The following is a 19,070-nucleotide window of genomic DNA, read 5'->3' on the forward strand; positions in this document are numbered from 1 at the left end:
CAGTGACTGTTATCCAAGGTCTGACTAGCGTAGAAAATGCTGTAGGCTTAATACTAAGAAATTGTTTGGGGTCTTTTGTCCTCTTGCATGCCGTCTTTTCTAAGTCGTTTGTCCTGATGCTTAGCTTTGAGAATTAATTAGGATAGAACAGTTTGTGTCTTCTGTGCACTACTAACACTGATTGATACAGTGGCCTCCTGATTCCAGGGCACAAGATACTTTCCAGAACACAGATAGCCCCAAAGGCATAAGGGATGTGTTCCTTTCCCACTTTGTACTCTTTGAAATACTATGTACTAATTTTACAAAACTTTTCATTTGACAATGTAAATCTTATTTTTCTTGTTTCATTTTTCTGTCTCCTGGGACAGATATCTAGATGTCCATTTTGTAGTATTTAAAACCTAATATGCTTTCTTTTTTCTCCTTTTCAGACCGTTTCTTTAAAAAATACCTTTTCTTTAAGATTAGACCCTATAGATTAGAGGGTGGAAGTTATATATTTATCTCTTTCTGACTTTCTTGCTTTTGGAACTTTTATTTTAGCTTATTTTTCAGTCCTTTGGATAAGCTGTAGGTTTCAGATGAATGCATTCTTAATTAATAATTCCTAGTTTAGAAACTTTATGTGCTATCAGTTTTAGTAAACTTGGAAAGGAAATGAATCTCCCTTTCGTGAAAATCTCTGTATTCAACTATGCAAGATTGCTGTTTTTAATGGAAGATAACATTTCTAATAGAAAGTTAAATAATGAATTGCTTTCATATAATTAATATTGCAAGTCTGAGACAATCAGAATATCCATATGATTGAACACCTTCATTCCCTGCCACTTGTTCGTGCTAAGTTTCAGCAATATTGAGTTGCTCAGGCTGGTGATTTTACGTTGTTAAAGGAAGATGCCTTATGCACAGGAGCACAAACAGAGTTTGGTTAATTTGGTTTTAAATGGAGTTCCTATTGTTCATTATATTTTTCACTATTAAGAGATATTTGACAAATAGACATCCAATGAAATAATCACATTATACTAGTTGCAATAGGAGAAAAGTTGTGAAAATTTACTTCATCTTTGTGTTTGGAAATTCACAAAGCTGTTTCATCTCAAAGCATTTGTAATACACTGAGAAGTAGCCAGGTCAGCATGACAAAGTCCCAGTAGGATTTTTTTTAACCACTGATTATAATCCCATATCAGCACTGGTCCATCAGTTAATCCAACATGATGGAATCCTAAAAATACAGAAGCTTGAAGAAATATTTGAGTTGAATATCCAGCATTTCTCAAAGTGTGTTTCTTAAACTCAAAAATGCTTGTGAAAATGATTTGGGTGGGGAAGGAGGAGAGAAGTAAAAGGGATTGGTTCATGGCCAAATAAATCTAGGAAACTCTGGGCTAAGCAGGTTTAAAATGCTAATGTGTGTTCCAAGGCAGTGTTCAATATACTTTGTTTCCCAAGTTTAACTAGGAAACCACAATGTGTACAGAACAATATATAGTATTTCGTGAAACTAGTGTTCCATGCAACGCACTCTGAAAAGTAATGACCTTGTCCATCAAGTAGTTTCAATCTGAAGTTCCTGGCTGTAGTATAATGTCTGAAAGTTGTTTTGTTCTTATAAAAAAAATACCAAAAAAAGCAAAAATACAAAACCTTATTGGAATATATTATTTATACGCAGTAATACTTCGTGGTCTATCTTTAATGACAAATTTCTTTTTTTTTGCTGTAATTTTGTCATGGAAGTAATATTGGTTGTTTCATTAGATGCTTTGAAAACTTGATGACACTTTAGGAGTTTCAGAGGCATTGGTGGATCAATCACTGTGTTTAGAACCACATTTAAAAAGCTATAGTAACTGAAGTAAAAAATTATTTAGCAGTGAAAAAGTTGGAAATCTTATAGGAATCATAAGTTCTTCTGATACTGAATCACTTATTTGTTCAATTTTTTTTTTTTTTGAGTTGGGATCTCACTCTGTCACCCAGGCTGGAGTGCAGTAGCACACTAACAGCTTCATTGCAACCTTGACTTCCTGGACTCAAGTGATCCTTCTGCCTCAGCCTCACCAGAAACTGGGACTATAGGTGTGTGCCCCCACATCCAGCTATTTTATTTTATTTTATTTTTGGTAGAGATGAGGTCTTGCTGTGTTGCCCAGGCTGGTCTCAAACTCCTAGGCTCAAGTTACCCTCCTGCCTTAGCCTCCCCAAGGGCTGGGATTATAGGCATGAGCCACTATACCCAACCTCTTCAGTTTTTAATTTATTCCACGGAAATCTACTAGGAGCTTATTCTTGGCCAGGCTTTTTGTTGGTTGGTATTTTTCTGCATTTTGAATTTTATTATTCTTTTCATATTACTAAGTGGTAACTTACTAGGTAATTGCTTAAATGTACAACAGAATCCAGACAGCCTAGAAAATGTAATGCTGCTTATATCATTGAAGGCTCCTTGGGAGGAAAGAGCCTTAAAGTCATTGGTTTAAACCACTCTCTTGAGATATATATATTTTTTGTTTGTTTTCGGAGGTTTTTTTGTTTGTTTTTTGTTTTAGTTGGGGTTGTCTCACTTTGTTGCCCAGACTGGAGTACAGTGACATGATCATGGCTCACCACAGCCTTGAACTCCTGGGCTGAAGGGATCCTCTTCCTCATCCTCTGGAGTAGTTGGTACTACAAGTGTGCCTGTAGCCACCCCACTCGGCTAATTTTTTTTATTTTTTGTAGAGTCTGGATCTTACCATGTTGCCCAGACTGGTCTCAAATTCCTGGGGTCAAGCAATCCTCTTGCCTTGGCCTCCCAAAGTGCTGGGATTAGAGGTACCCAGCATCTTGATTTTTTTTTTAAAGTAAACTAAGGCATCATGAGGTTAAAATTAAGTTTTACTCCTAGTTCATGCAGAACTGGGGGATAGATCGCAGATACCCTTATTTTTAACTCTGTTGGTCTTTCTTTCTCACCTGGCTGTGGTTACTGTGTATCAAAAATAAAAAAAAAGAATCCTAAATAGGGAAAAGGAAAAAAAAATCAGAAGGCAATCTTTTTAAAGACTTAGAATTTGTGTTAAAGTTTTTTATGTTTTATTCCTACCTCTTAGCAATTTACATTACTGTAAGTAATAACTACAGTCTTGGATTTATGGTCAGAATCTAGAACAGTTTGGAAGTTGAAGAGTTTTAGATGCAGGTAATCTGACTCTGGAATATCTTCAAATCTCGATCAGATTAAAGTTTTACTGACAGCACTCTCAGAAATTCTTGAAACCAATCTCTAGGAGAAAGGCTGTGTTTTGTCCACATCATAACAATGGTTATACTGAACAACGTTTGTCTCCCTGGATATACATGGAAAGTATCTTTACACTTGATCTCTTAAACACTAAGAACCATTTATCACTGTGTGATTGAGGCCTTGCTAAGTCCGTAGTAGCTCAAACTTTATTAACAGGTATAGATAAAAATAATGACAATACTTCTTCTGTTTCTTCTATTTATTGCTCTGCTGTCTGACACAGACATAGAATTGTAATGACCTGCTTCAGTTCATGGTCCAATAGTTGTGGAAAGAAGAAGAATGCATCTTCCTCTTTCGTTTTGTCACTATCAATGTAGAAAGAATCTTGCCATCTGTTTTATCTCCCTCATTTCACAGATGAGGAAATGAAGAAATCCAAAGATCTCATCCCAAATTAGTGACAGGGCCACAATTCAGTAAACCTGCTCTCCTCTCTTTCCTGTTCATTAATCTATTTCCAAGAATTCTCAGAAAACAGAGATTTGCTAGATTTTTAGTATAAAAATATATGAAAGCAAGATTACCAGTAACAAAATATGACTTTAAATTTCCTATTTTATATTTTTCTTGTGATGTCATCTCAGAAAGATGACCTGTGGAAACTGAACATTGATAAGAACAGGAATTAAATATTCTTCATGTATAGTTTAGCATCAGAGGAATGATTTGGCAAATTAGCCGGGCGTGGTTGCACATGCCTGTATTTCCAGCTACTTGGAAGACTGAGACAGAAAGATCACATGAGCCCAGCAGGTTGAGGCTGCAGTGACTGTGAGCATGCCACTGTTCTCCATCCAGCCTGGGTGACAGAGTGGGACTCCAACTAAAAAAAAAAACAAAAAACCAAAAAAATGATTTGGGTTTTTTCAGTTACTTGAATCTTGAATTAAATTTATTTTCTTCATGGGAAATCCACTCCCCATTGCTGCCTATTTCCAGTTCTAATTTGAGCATTTCAGGTTTAATTTTCCCTTTTTCCAAAAGCCTTTAAAAGGAGGAGGCACCATGCACTGACTTTTAAATGCTGTTTGTGCTTTAGGTGTGTCATTGTACATTTTTAAATATTTTATCTGTCATCAAGGTAAAATCCTTTTGTTCTAACTTTTCCTTCACCTTTTTTGTTTTCTAGATTCACGGCCCTTCCACAACACCAGTGCTAATCTGACTGAAAGGTACTATGCATTTTTTGTTACTCGTTTCCCCAAAATGAAATGAAGGAAATTTAAAATATCTTATGGCATTTAATTAAGTAAACTAAGTTAATTGAGTTCTGACTTTTTTGAATGATAAATTTGGAATAATAATTAGAAGTGGTTTTGTAATAAAGGCTGTGTCTTTTCAAATTAATGTGATCAGTAGTTTTCCACTTTTATTCTTTACACTGTCCTTATAAAAATTATTGTTTGTATTTACTGATGTCAGGATATGCTTATATTTGACTTTATGAACTTATGCATGCTTTGTTTATGGGGATTCTTAATTCTTAAGTCTAACATTTGGTTTCATAGTTTGTATATATAAGTTCATGCAGTGCTATTACCTTCTTAGCTATTTTAAGCTTTATAATTGTTTTCTTCTGCGCATATGTATATGGTGCACAACTCTGTCCAAGAAAATTGGTTCTTTACTTGACAGCAGGCAAGACATTTCTTTTCAGATTCATTGTTTATTCTTATATTGCTTTTTTCATGCTTATGAGATTAAATATTCTAATGTAGCATGATTGGGGTTCGGATTGTTGCCCTGCAGTTTTTTTTAAGTTGACCTTCTTTTCAGAGAGGCACCAGTTGTGACTTAGTGATTCAGAATCCACCCAGTGAGTGCTTCTCTTATGGCTTTTGTATCTTTTTTTATATTTTTCTAGAATGGTGGTTTTCATACCATTTCCCTTTTATTTCAAAACAAACTGCTTTGTTTTGTAAACAGCACTTACTTATAAATAGGCTTTAACTGTGGAAGAGGACCCCTTATGCGCTTCTCCTGCCTGCTGCCTGGCCTCTCACTAGAGGCCCTGGAGGCAAACAGTGCTGTACCCTGGGAATGTTCTAAAATTACTATTCCAGAACACCTAAGCAAAGGAATCTTTTTCTATATAATGATGATTATATATTCAGGTACCCACCATTCTTTTAAAAAAAGTAACCATTGCGAGTTTCATAAGTTCAAAACATGTCCATCTTGGATGGACTGAGATTTTATGTACGCTTCCTGAACGGGTGGATGGGTAAATCTGAAGCTGAGTAAAATTCCTAAAATGGATCTTTCCACACTCTGTCTCAACTCTACCTGCTGTCTAGTAGATTCCTTTCTAAAGTTGTGCATGGCTGCATGGAGCAGTCTACAGTCTTGATTGTCCAGTGTGCCAAAAGGCTAGAAAAGAGGTATGATCTCTACCATTAAGGAACTTGAATATGCATTCAGTCATAAGATTCCTTGGTTTGTAAACCTTAGTAACAAGTCTTCTGTTATTCTGTTACATATATAAATTTCCTTTTAAGCACCTATTTGTTGCAAAGAAGTTTGTAGACCAAATGTTATTTTAGATTAAGAAATTTAGGCTGAGTATGGTGGCTCATGCCTGTAGTCCCAACACCTTGGTAGGCCAAAGTGGGAGAGTTGCTTGAGGCCAGAAGTTGGAGACCACTCTGGGCAGCATAACAAATTAGCTGGTTATAGTGGCGCATGTACCTGTAGTCCCAGTAACAAGGGAGACTGAGTCAAGAGAATCACTTGAGCCTAGGATGTCAAGGCTGCAGTGCCCATGATCGTACCAATGTACTTCCACCTATCTCAAAAAAAAAAAGACAAAATGAAATTCCAGATAAAATAATAATAATTGACTAGTTCTTTTTTGCCTCAAATCCCTGAAAATTTGTAATTAAAACATAGTGACCGATACAAGAAAACTTAGCTGGGTTTTGACAGTAGAAGATGGGCATTGTGGCCTACTCTGTTCTAGATATTACTGTATAAAAACCATTCAGCAGGCCCTATTCATCTCTTATGCTACTTCCAATTTAACTTTCATAGTCCTTTTAAAAATTCAATCTTCTCATCTTTATTTAGTATAACAGAAGAGAATTATAACTTCCTGCCACAAAGCCCCTCCAAGAAAGATTTTGAAGGGAAGAGTGGAACAAAAGTCAGTCGTACGTTCAGCTACATCAAGAATAAAATGTCCAGCAGTAAGAAGAGCAAAGTAAGTATTGTCATGGGCATTCCTTGTGTCAGTCATCAGCAACATCCGGTCACAGCCTTCATACACACCAAGATTCATTGAATGATGGAGACATAAATGGAAATAAATTCAGGGAAATAAACTCTCTGAAATAACCTAATATTTAAAGAAAAATAATAAGAAAAATAGCAACAGGAAGTATTGCCACTTACGGAGTTTTTGCTGTATATTGAGAGCTTCACATATATTGTCATTTTTAATCCTTTTAACAACCCTGTAAAGTAGATATTATCTTCCTTTTTTTGGAGTGAGGTACTTTATCTTAGGGAATGCCCCTAATGTGAAGAAGAAATTCAAACCCACATAGATTTCTTTGGTTTCAAAACCCACACTCTCAGCCACAATCCTTATATCAGGTTTAAAATGCAGTGGAAAGATTTTGTTGCCAAGATCAGAGGATTGAAAATATTTATGTTTGGGTTTAGAGGAAAGGAAGATTATCCCACAGAAAATTACAAAAATTTTTAAGACTATTTTAGTATGAATTCTTAGATTTATTTCTAGTTAGGCACATTTAGAATATATTCTCTTTGGTGCTTTAAGAGATTAAATTAACATATTTAAGCTAAACTTTTTTATCTAGTTATTTTTTACATGACTATTACAATAATCTTCAAAATACAAAAGTAAGAAAATAAAAATCTTTCGTAATAACCCCACATAGAGATAACTACTCTTAATGTTTTGGTTTATTGATTTCTAATTTTTTTAATATATTTTAAAACACATAGAAGTTAACTTTTTTATTGTTTACGTGTGTGTGTGTGTGTGTGTGTCTTACTCTATTGCCCAGGCTATAGTGCATTGACACACTCGTGGCTACCGCAACCTCAACCCTCTGGGCTCAGGTGATCCTTCTGCCTCAGCCTTCCATGTATCTGGAACTACGGGCACATGCCACCATGCCCAGCTTACTTTTTGATTTATTGTGGAGATGAGGTTTCACCAAGTTGCCCAGGCTGGTCTCAAACTCCTGGGCTCAGGCAGTCCTCTAGCCTCTGCCTCCTATAGTGCTGGGATTGCAAGCATGAGCCACTGCACCTGACAGAAGTTAACTTTCTTATACTGAGTCTCAGTGCTAAACCAAAACTGAGTCCATTTCAGATCTGTGGAGAAAAGATTTGTGTTCTCCTTTCCCCCATAACTACTCACCTACCCACATACCCTCAAACAAAATAAAGGAGCAAGTAAATAAAAATTTGAAATAAGTAAAAGAGGTCTCACAAGGATTCACTGTGAATAGTATATACATTTACAAGCATATACACACATATGCATACTTAGAAGTAAGGGAATAAACACTGGATATTATCAAGAATATTCCTATAAAAGTGCACCCTTTCTTCCCTACAAAATAAATTACACCAATCTTCTCAAGCCCTCAGTTAAGTGGACTGATAGAAATACAGCCTATGTAAGCCGGGCTCGGTGGCTCAGCCTGTAATCCCGCGTCTTTGGGAGGCTGAGGTGAATGGATTGCCTGAGCCCACGGGTTTGAGACCCGCCTGGGCAGCGAGACCTCATCTCTAAAATAAATTAAAAAATCAGCTGGACGTGGTAGCGCGTGCCTGTAATTCCGGCTACTCGGAAGCCTGAGGTGGAAGGATTGCCGGAGCCCAGCAGGTCGAGGCTACGGTGGCCAGGAGCGGCCACTGCACTCCAGTCTGGGCGACCGAGTGAGACTCCAACTCAAAAAAAAAAAAAAAAAAAAGAAAGAAATACAACCTATGTATTTTATCAAGTTTTGCAAGTATGATATCTTTCTTTTAGCAAATACTAGGTGTGGTCATCATTCTGAGGAATTTTCCCCCAGAACTGCCACCGGAGTTGTATTTTCTCTTTATTTCTCCTGTCCACGTGCAGAACAGTAAAAAGATAAGTTGGCAATCAGGGAAAGATGCAAAAAGTCTAGCCAACCATTTCTAGCATAATCACATGTTTAAATATTAACTTCATACTTAGCCTTGTTTTGTAATTCAAAAGAAAAAGAAGATCAAAGGGGGTAGAATGCTTTACCAATGTTCTCCATATTTACATACTGATAACAAGGCTTAAAATAGAACCTTATTTAATTTGCTTACGACTGCTAGCTTGGATACCAGTTGGCATCAATACAAGAAAGATCCCCTTGGATAGATCAGTACAGATCAGCCAAGTATTATTTAGCAGTTCATACAGTCTTAACATTCTGCTAGGTGCTAAGAAGCACCTAACAGAACTAAAGCTCATAGTTTTGACTTTAAAATTTTTTATGATCTAGTTTGGATGATTTCAAAATGTTTTTGTTAATTTTTATTTTGTCTTTAAACTACGGAATGTTGTCTTTAAACAAACTTATTTGGAAGACCAACAATAAGTAGAGATTCCTTTTTCTATCCTTCTCCCTAATGACAAGGAGTTTTAGGACAATAATGAATAAACCACTGATCTCATTGATGAGGTAATGTAAACAGATGTTGAGAAAAAAAAAAAACAATGTGCTAAGTCTAAATTTAGAAACTGGAATGTGACCTTTAAAAAAGTCTTACCATAGCCTCCTTATTTTTCAAACTGAGCACAGAGAAGTCACATAACATCTCTTGTGGTCTGACTTCCAACAAGTAGTGCTTGTCAATTCATGCTTAGTCTTAAACAAAATCTGTTGCTAAGCAGTATATATATTTTTCTTTTTTTTAACTTTTTTAATCCCAAAGGACTCAAATTTGCTAGGAGGGCGATGAGATAGGACAGAAGAAAAGAAGGTAATTTGTGTTAGAGTGAAATCCATCATCACTGGTAGAAACTGTTGAAGTATCAGTTGACCTTTTGCCTCTGATCATCTCCTTGTCAGAATGACAACACTCTTGCAGTTGAGATCAGTTCCTCTTTCAGAGTTGACTTCAAGATTTCATCTCTGGGAACTGTGCTGTCTTTAGCAGTAGAAACACAAAAAATTATAAATCTGTAACCCTGGATTGCAGTCTATTACCCATTGTCAGATGTTTAGAGTGCCCCTATGGTCAAGTGTATTTATTTATAAGTCACCTTTCATAGTTTGTTGTTATTGGCTAACTTTTAAATGAAGTTGTCATAGAACTTCCTATAGAATAGCTTGGCTTTTGTCATTGTAGCAAAAGATCATAGGAAATAAGGGAAATAGTGAAGTAATATGTTTAATGTTAAGTTACATTAAATACCCTGTCCTGATTTGCCATGCCTCCACAGTAGAGCTTTACCGTATAGAAGTATTTTATCTTCTAAACAATAATACAAAAATAAATGAATATTAAATTTTCTTTGCATGATACTGCTAACTCTAATCTTTTTCTTGATTACTGAATAATGTTAACATCTCCATAATGTCACATAATTGAAAGTGCTACTATTGATGTTAGCACTGATTTTTCTGTGAAAATGATAAATTTTTACTCTTCTAAATTATTTTTTAAATAGGTGCTATGAGAGACCTCCTAATCTACTTGTTTTATTAATCTCTACTATACAATGTAACCATGTCTACTTCTTTTAAAGGAAAAACTTAAGCATTACCGAATAGAATATTAAAATATCACCTATAATTCTTAGTAAAGTATCTGAAGATGTTTTGGAAATTTCTGCTTTCCTAATGCATGATATATGTATTTACATAAAAACAGCTTGTAGTTATTAACCTGGATATATTACATCCAGTTGTTAAGTTGTGATAATGAACAGCTCTTAAATAATGTTCAAAAGGGCCAAAAGTCAGCCACTAGGTAGCAAACTTCACATTCCTAGGAGGATAACATATTTTGCCTGTAGCACTAGGCTTTATAAAGGTAAATTTAAGAAATTTAGTCACTGATTCTTCACATATCATCTTGACAATTATCAATAGCTAGCTTAAGTTATTAGGAAAATAAATTGAATGTTTCTGTGGAAGGGGTATGCTCCACAGGAAGTATAACAGGAAGAAGACTGGCAATTTCTGTTTTCGTCTTATTATCTTTGAGCGATAGTACTGTTTCCTGATAAGTAAGTTTGCTTGTTGTAGAGGATTTAAACACAATGTTTGAGTTCATAAAGGGAGTCGAGTGACCTTCTTTAAGCAATTGTATCATACTGATTTTCTTTTTTCTACTAAACTTTCTACTACAAATGGCTAGAAATGTTTTTAGACAAATCCTTAATATGAGTTGAATTAGGTATTTTGGGGTGCAAGGATTAAATTCATGCACAGCTGCAAATACACTACATGACTTTATAACATAACAAGACATTAAGTTCTAGCTCCTAGGTCCTGTGGTCTATATAAAAAAGCACTACCCATCATCAGCCTTTCAGAGATGCCTACTAGAGTCAAGTAGTGTTTGCAGAGTTAAGTCAGTGTTAAATATAATTATCTCATTCCTTCTTTGATTAAAGATCTGCAGCGTAACATGACAGTTGTTTAATCACATCATTTTCACAATTGTCCAAAGTGTTCTCCAGTTTTTTTAAGAATTATAATTACTTGTCTAAAAGGATAGGTCTAGAGAAGTAGAAAAATCATTTTCTTTCATAGTGTCCTACTGTAGTTGTTACCTGCATCTTTTCCTTTTAAATAGTGTTAGTTTTTGTTTCCCTAGCACACAGTTAAAGCATTTTGGCTGTTGTTAAACATGGAAAAGTTAAGCTTCAGAAAACAACTACTTACCACTTTACCACAGGCAACTTCACTAAAACGTTTCTTATGAAACTCACTGCTTTTTATAAAATGAGAGGTCTGTTTTTAAATAGATAAGATGTGTTCCTTAACTTCTGGTGTTAAAAACTTGGTCTCAAACCTTGCCACATCTCCCATATTGCAACTTAAACACTATCCGCACACACTGTATTTTGGGGAATGAATTTTGTTTCATTTCCGGTATCTTTTGTAACTAGGCTTGTTGGCCTTACCAGCAGCATTCAAATAGTTAAGACTGTCTTGAGGAAACCAGCAGCCTCAGCCCTCCCACCCTCCCTTTCTCAACCAGTCTCTGGCTTCCTCTTATAGTTTGGCTAATGGCAGCTCAAAGCCGCTGGGCTCTGCCTTGCCGGCATGAGCCCCTCTTTCAGTGAGAGCACGTTTCCTGGCATGGGGGTTGAATCATGTCGATCAAATGGGGACGGTTTCATGAAGTACCTTTCATAACAGTGAGATTCGTAGGACCAAAACATGGGGAGGTAAGAGCCTGACTTCTTAAGAGCACTAAATTCTAATAAATACTGGACGAGACAATGTTTTGTTTTGTTTCTATCCTGGAAAGAACTAATTTTGATTGTTGCAAAGGATGAGGAAATTTTTTATTTATTCAGATTTGAAGAGCATTGCAAAGCCTGAGAGAATATGCTAGTTGCCACAAAGATTTTTTTTTTTAACTATTGAAGTATGCTTTAGCTTTCTTCATCAGAAAACCAGATGTTTTTCAGTTTAACATCCTATGCATGGAGAAACCTTTAGAAAAATTTAATTGAAAGAATTTATTTGAAAAACTCAAATTTTGCTGTTCATTTTTATTAGTTTTCCATACTTTAGCAGTTACTAATTTTCACTCAGAACAGTTTCCTGTTTTGTAAAGTGAGGTAGTTTGTTTTTCTCCCTCCCTCACTTGTTATTTTTTATAGTTCGAAATAGTAATTTGGTTCTTAGATTTTAATTATATGTATTTTATAAACAGAGTACTTCATATGACTCATAGATTTAGCAGATATTTACCATTTCAGTATAGTGAATGGGTTCTGAACAGAAAGTCAGAAGACCTGGTTCTAATTTTGACAGTGCAGATCATTTGCTGTGTGACCTTTTGCAAGTCAACAGCCTTCTCCATTCCTGGCAACCTAGCGTAGTAAATGACTGCTGAGCCTTACAGTCAGCCAAATCTGGGTCTTAGTTTCAGCTTGTTAATTATTGGTGTGTGGCCTTAAATGCATTATTAAACATCTCTTAGCTTCAATCTCTTCAGATGTAAAATGGAAATAATAACTAGTTCTTAATTCACTCGGTTGTTGTGAGAAAATACATGTAAATTACTTATTACAGTGGTTGGCACATAGTAACTGTTCAGGATTTTAGCTGTTTATTATCTTTATCTTCTCCGTTGTAAAATGGGAAGCATGATGCTCACCCTGCCCACTTCAGTGTTATTGAGTCAGGTGAAGTAATAATGTATGTAGAAGACATTGATTCAAAATCCAAAGCATTCCATAGTTGAGATGATCATTAATTTGGGGGCACCCATTTTCCAGGAATTTTTTTTTTTTAAGATCATAGCAGTAGCATATGGAATTGAACCTTTGTGAATTTACTTCGTAATCCAGTTAGCTTGAAAGGAAATTATTCCACTGATATTGATTAGCCAGCCAAGTGCTCTGCCAAACAGTGCTTCTAAAGACCTACTGTAGGGACCATGGCTATACCTCTACAGTCTTGGCTTCCTAAGGATAGTGTCCACCTGGAATGTCCCTGACTGCTTTAGATGTTTTATTAAGGATGTAGCACTCATCAGTAGTTCTTCAAGTGTTCAAGGTTTAAATTTCTTTCCATTCCTCTTCATGATTGTGTAAGCTTTGATAACAGCCCCTTTTACATTGAGGCTTGATGTCATATAAAAGTCCTCTGCTTTCGGTCTGTCTCTAAAGCATTTTTGACATTCTTCTATTGTTCTTACGGCAGCATAGCCAGGGTAATCTGGCACTCCCTGACTCCCAGCCCAGTGCCCTCCGTGGTCACCTGATCTGATTTCTCCTTGCTGGTGTCCCTGAGCTTTGTAACTGGCCCACTTGTAAAAAGCATTGAGGGCAGTGCCTGGGCATACAGTAAGCATTAGATGAATGTCAGTTTCCTATTCCCTCTGACAGGTGAGGGAAGACCACAGGAAAGACGAGATCTTCGCAAAGGAGGTCAGAGAGCTGATCTTGTAAGCCTAGTCTTTCAAACCTAGGGACACCCTGCCTGCTTTTCTTGTCAAAGAGCCAGAGAAAAGTTTCTCAGGGCAGAGTAGCAAGCAGCTATGGAACTTCCTTTCTCCAAGACCCCATTTTCTTAAAGGAAGTGACCCCTTTGGTAACTACCTTGAGGGGACGACAAGGGTGGCTTTGAGAATAATTATGAACAGGGCTTCTCTTCTCATCATTGCATGCCACCCATCCTCCTTCCTCCACTCCAGTGTCCTTTTACCACTTCTCAGTTTCTTTTATCCTCCCTTCTCAAACCAAAATTTCTTTTCCCTTACTGTAAGCAGTTTATTTCTATGTTCAGTTAGAAGAGTAATAAGCAGTGAAACTCATTTTCAGTAAGCAATGAATAATTGTTATAATAGCTGTTGCTAAGTGTTACTGTGTACTTACTGTGTGCCAGGATCTGTGCAGAATACTTTAGAAATGTATTGTCTCACTTGATTCTTTTTTAAAAACATGAGATGGGTACTTTTGTTATCATTCCCATTTTGCAAATGAGAAAGCTGAGACTCACATAAATAACTTACCCAAGGTCACATCATTACAGAGTAGTAGTAGAGCCTGAATTTAAAACCAGGTCTGACACCTTTGTCCATATTCTTAACCACTGTGGAGTGTCCCAGTCTTCTCCTCCTATCAACCTTCTCCTCCCAATTTGAAAATGAAGCCAAAGTTAATATCCATAAACCTTGAAATTCTAATTAGTAAAAACAGAAATGTATATATGGGGGATATTTCATATTCTGGCTAGAGGAAGGGAAAAACTTCACAGATCAGATGCCTTCTCACTTAAGGATATGGAATTGGTGTGAGAAAGTCAGAGAGGAGCCTTAGTAATTCTTTGTGCTACACAGTCACCTTTCCTGTCCCTCAAGCCAATCCCAGAATTGCTGCCCTCCTTTCTGCTCCCTGCCTAAAGTTGTCCCTAAGCTCACTGCTTTCTTCTTGTGTGAACTATGCTGTGACTTACTGAGGAGACTCCTGTCAGAAGCCTCTTTCCAGTGTTGGTCCTTGGGCATTGTGTCTGTCAGTATATATAACCACTGAATAAGCCACTACCAGAACTGTTCAGCCTGCCCAGTTTTCATATGATTTTTCTTAGGTAGTTGGCGTGCTAACAACTTAATTTTTTTTTTAATTGGCCAGAATATTGTTCCTCCCTTTTGTCCAAAACACTTACCTGTCACTATTGACCACATGCCACCTGGGTACCCAAGTAAGGGGAAGGTCTTCCAGTGTCCAATTACTGTTGATGCTTTTCTTTGGCAGGAAAAGGAAAAAGAAAAAGATAAAATTAAGGAGAAGGAGAAAGATTGTAAAGAGAAGGAGAAAGACAAGAAGACTCTCAATGGGCACACTTTCAGCTCCATTCCTGTTGTGGGTCCCATCAGCTGTAGCCAGTGCATGAAGCCTTTCACCAACAAAGATGCCTACACTTGTGCAAGTAAGAGATTTGCTTCTTCCTTTCCTAAAATGGAACTCTCAGCTCAGGAAAGCTCATTTCTAGTTTCATCCCACCCCTTATCTGTTCCTCATTTATGTGGAGAAGTAACCCTTTTTATATTTTTCTTCAGACATGATTGAAGAAATAAATTCTACATGTATAACATACAACCTATATTTTTTTCAAACAGCCCCAATTTCAAATACACTAACTTAAGGTGGTTCAGCTTACAATTTTGCAACTTTACAGTGGTTTGAAAGTGATAGTAGAAACCATACCTTCAGTACCCATACAACCACTCTGTTTTTCTCTTTCGGTACCATCCTCCATAAATTACATAAAACAGTCAAAATTTTGTTATCAAATAGACTTTGTTAGATGATTTTGCCCAACTATAGGCTAATGTAAGTATCCCGAACATGTTTAAGGTAGGCTTGGGTAAACTGTGATGTTCAGCAGGTTAGGTATATTAAATGTATTTTCAGTTTATAATATTTTCAGCTTACAGTAAGGTTTGTTTGATTGTAGCACCATTGCAAGCCAAACAACATATGCACCCTGTTCTATGGTCTCTAAACCACCCACTATTTCAGAAGTCTGTGTCAGCATCAAAATTACCATAACTTCAAACCTTAAAGCTACTCAGCAGCCCCTTGTCAGATCATATAAGCTCATATTTTATTCTAGTACTTTGGTATATGCTTCAGCCACTTACCAGCATCAAGCCATGGTGACTACCAAGGAAAAGCAACTCTGAGCACAGAGGTGTCCATGCTGACCTGTTATTGGCCTGCTTTCAAGCCACTTTAAAACCAAGTCTGCTGAGTGTGGTTCCTGGCTTTGATAAGAGACTCTCAGCCAGGAGTTGGTTAACGTTTTCTGAACAGGGCCAAATAACAAATATCTAGGCTCTGTGGGCTATATGGTCTCTGTCACAACTACTGGACTCTGAATTTGCAGTATAAAAACAACCATAGACAATAAATAAGCCAATGAGCATGACTAAGTTCCCAATAAAATTTCATTTTTGGACACTGAAAGTTGAATTACGTAAAATATTATTTTTATGTGTTGTGGTATTAATCTTTTTTTTTTTTGAGTCTGAGTCTCACTCTGTCACCCAGGCTGGAGTGCAGTGGCACTCTCATGGCCACCACAACCTCTACCTGCTGGGTTCAGGCAATCCTTCCACCTTAGCTATCCAAGTAGCTTAGACCACAAGTACACACTATCATGCCTAGCTGATTTTTTTGATTTATTGTAGCGATGAGATCTTGCCATGTTGCCCAGGCTGGTCTCGAACTCCTGGACTCAGGCAATCCTCTTACCGCCATCTTCCAAAGTGCTGGGATTACAGGCATGAGCTACCATGCCTAGCTATTCTTTTTTATTTTGTAAACTATTTTAAATGTAAAACTATCCATAGCTTATGGGCTATACAAAGATAGTCTGTAGAGCCAGATTTGACCCCAAGACCATAATTTACACATCTCTTCTTTAAGGGAATGCATGTCATAATTTTGTCACTGCCCACATAGAAAGTAATAATATTTGTAGAGCACACCAAGGTGAATCAAGGAGGCTGCTTGTGGTCAGAGATGAAAAGTCTTGCGATCCATTTGCTCCAGGCTAAGCCCAGTTACTCAGAAGGCAGAGGTGGTTAGCATCATATTAACCTATAACCAATTCATACAAAATAGTAACTAATTCAGACTCCAAGAAACAAGTCTCAGATAATGATGTCTTCTTTCCACTCATTTGTATTGCGTATTCCAAGTAATTTGTTACTAAAAATAATTAACTTACTAAAATATGAAATGTGTGGAGGAGGGCTTTTGTTTGTTTTGGGGGTTTTTTTTGTTTGTTTTTCAGACAGAGTCTTGTTATGTTACCCAGGTTGGTCTCAAACTCCTGGGCTCAGGCAGTCTTTTCAAATCAGCCTCCCAAGTAGCTGGGATTACAGGCTTGTGCCACCGCACCTGGCAGTAATTTGAAATTTTTCAAAGTTAATTGGGCAGATTCAAAGTTGCTTCTATAATGTGCTCATGTGCTTTCTTGAATAGGAGTGGTGTTACACCTAGTATATAGCCCACAGCCTGTCTTATTTATACTACACCAATTGTGACTTTTAAAAATGACCGGCTGTATCATACACATACATATAAAATAATTTTTATGGATATATTATAACCCCCAAATAGTGCAACCCTATTTGTTTTGTCCTATTTTTAAAAAAAATATTATTATGCATCCCTGTGAGCAGAGGTCAATACATTAATGTCATCCATCATATGTGATTTTCCAGAAAATTGAGAGCTACTACCAAATAGTAATAAGTTTCATGTAGCCTCTGGGGACAAAAGAAACTCACTACCCAGTATCCTGCCAATGTTTTTATTTTTAAACCCAGGTTATAATGAGATTTTTTTCTAGGATACCATTTGAATGTCTACAGTTTAGTTTTTCAGCCACTGGACGACACAGCTTCTTAAATTCTCAGTACTGGAAAAACCCGGTTGCCTAAAGCTGTAGTCACCAAGCATGTTCACCTGTCATTAAAACGTTTCTGGCGTACTCACACAGGCAGTATATTGAGATATAAATTACATATAAGTCCTACTACACTATACTTACAAAGAACTCATTCTAAACATAAGTCTCAGATTTGCCATTTTGCAGTTTTCTGGTGAGTTATTAGTATGATTAGTATTCTTTGACTCATGACTTCTTTGAAGGAACTTGTGTGACTCTCATTTTCATTTCATTTCATTTGGAGCCAGGTAATAGGCTACAAGCTCACTTCACTGGGTACCTACACTCTTCATTCATTACAGCATACTGAATGTAAACAGGTTTGGAAGACTGCCACCGTGACGCATCCCTAGCCCACCTCCCAGTGAGGAGCATCATCCCTACCTGTCTCCGGAAACATCTAGTATTATGTATAAAGTGAGGCTGCCTTACATAAAGGTGGAGTGATACACCAGGATAGTCATCTATATATTAACTCCATTTCTCTTTTATATTAAGTCGATTAAATGAGAACTGTAAAATTTTCCTCCTGTTTTCCAAGGATTGTTTTTCCCTTACAGAGTGCCTCTTCTTTCAGGGAGCACTGATCTCAGAAAAACAAGAAAAGGCCATATTTCTTGATTGGCAGTATGAATATTCAAGGAGCTTCATTAGTAAGGCAGGCTGGATACCTGCTTTCCTCTATAAAATATAAAAGTGCTATAAAAATAAATAATATAGATGACCCTACCAAAAGGAAAAGCCCCGAGGGAACTCAGAATCAGAGCAGTAAAGAGCATCTCTCTCAATTGGGGGCAGGATATGTGGCCTCAGGGTATGTAGTGGGAGCTGGAACTGAGACTCCCCCATATAAAACCAAGAGCTTTTGTAACATCCATGATGAAGGATCTAGAAAAATTCTATCTACTCGGTGTCAGAGCAGCAAGGAAATGTATAGTCTGCCCAGGACCCTAGGTGAGAATTCTGTACCGTACATGAATCTGGGGGCCAAATTTACACCGTTTATGTGTGTGGCACTTCAAGCTAAGACATATTCATAAGAGGTTTAGTCAAATTCCAGTTTAGGAATGATGTATCCCTTAGGGACCCCCATTGAGCTGTAGCAAATACAGAACTGCTCCATTGGGTCAGTTTTGACAAAACAGTATACCCAGAGGCTACCACGGGAGAAAAACTAAAGTCCTGTAAAGCTAAGCTCACAATAAAAGAATGCATAGATGCTACATAAGGAAGTAAAGTGCCATGAGGAAGATTTAGGAGATGTGCAAGCAAGAGAGGATGCTGGAAATTACTAAAAGGTTAAAACAAATAGAACCCATCATGAAAGAACAGAACATAACAAGGGGTAGATTTGAAAAATAACTGAATAGGTCGGGCTCAGTGGCTCAGCCTGTAATCCCAGCACTTTGCGAGGCCAAGGCAAGTGAATTGCCTGAGCCCATGGGTTCGAGACCCACCTGGGCAACTTGGCGAGACCTCATCTCTACACTACATCAAAAATTAGCCAACATGGTAGCGTGCGTCTGTAGTTCCTGCTACTTGGAAGGCTGAGGCAGAAGGATTGCCGGAGCCCAGCAGGTCGAGGCTGCGGTGGCCGGGAGCATGCCACTTGCACTCCA

The 19,070-nt window shown here is 37.2% G+C and overlaps 1 protein-coding gene across 2 annotated transcripts in view; it reads left to right on the top strand.

The window, feature by feature from the left end:
* The window catches only part of AKAP13 (A-kinase anchoring protein 13), a 247,677-nt gene that overhangs the window by 182,198 nt on the left and 46,409 nt on the right, over positions 1-19,070 (top strand). For both annotated transcript variants that reach the window (XM_021715342.1, XM_008063737.2), the window contains 3 exons: positions 4,431-4,473; positions 6,368-6,500; positions 14,745-14,919. In XM_021715342.1, the coding sequence (XP_021571017.1) occupies positions 4,431-4,473; positions 6,368-6,500; positions 14,745-14,919 (351 nt within the window). The remainder of the gene's footprint in view (positions 1-4,430; positions 4,474-6,367; positions 6,501-14,744; positions 14,920-19,070) is intronic.

Source organism: Carlito syrichta, unplaced genomic scaffold (genome assembly GCF_000164805.1).
Source record: "Carlito syrichta isolate Samal-C Ts95f unplaced genomic scaffold, Tarsius_syrichta-2.0.1 Scaffold307019, whole genome shotgun sequence".
In the NCBI taxonomy this organism is placed as follows: domain Eukaryota; kingdom Metazoa; phylum Chordata; class Mammalia; order Primates; family Tarsiidae; genus Carlito; species Carlito syrichta.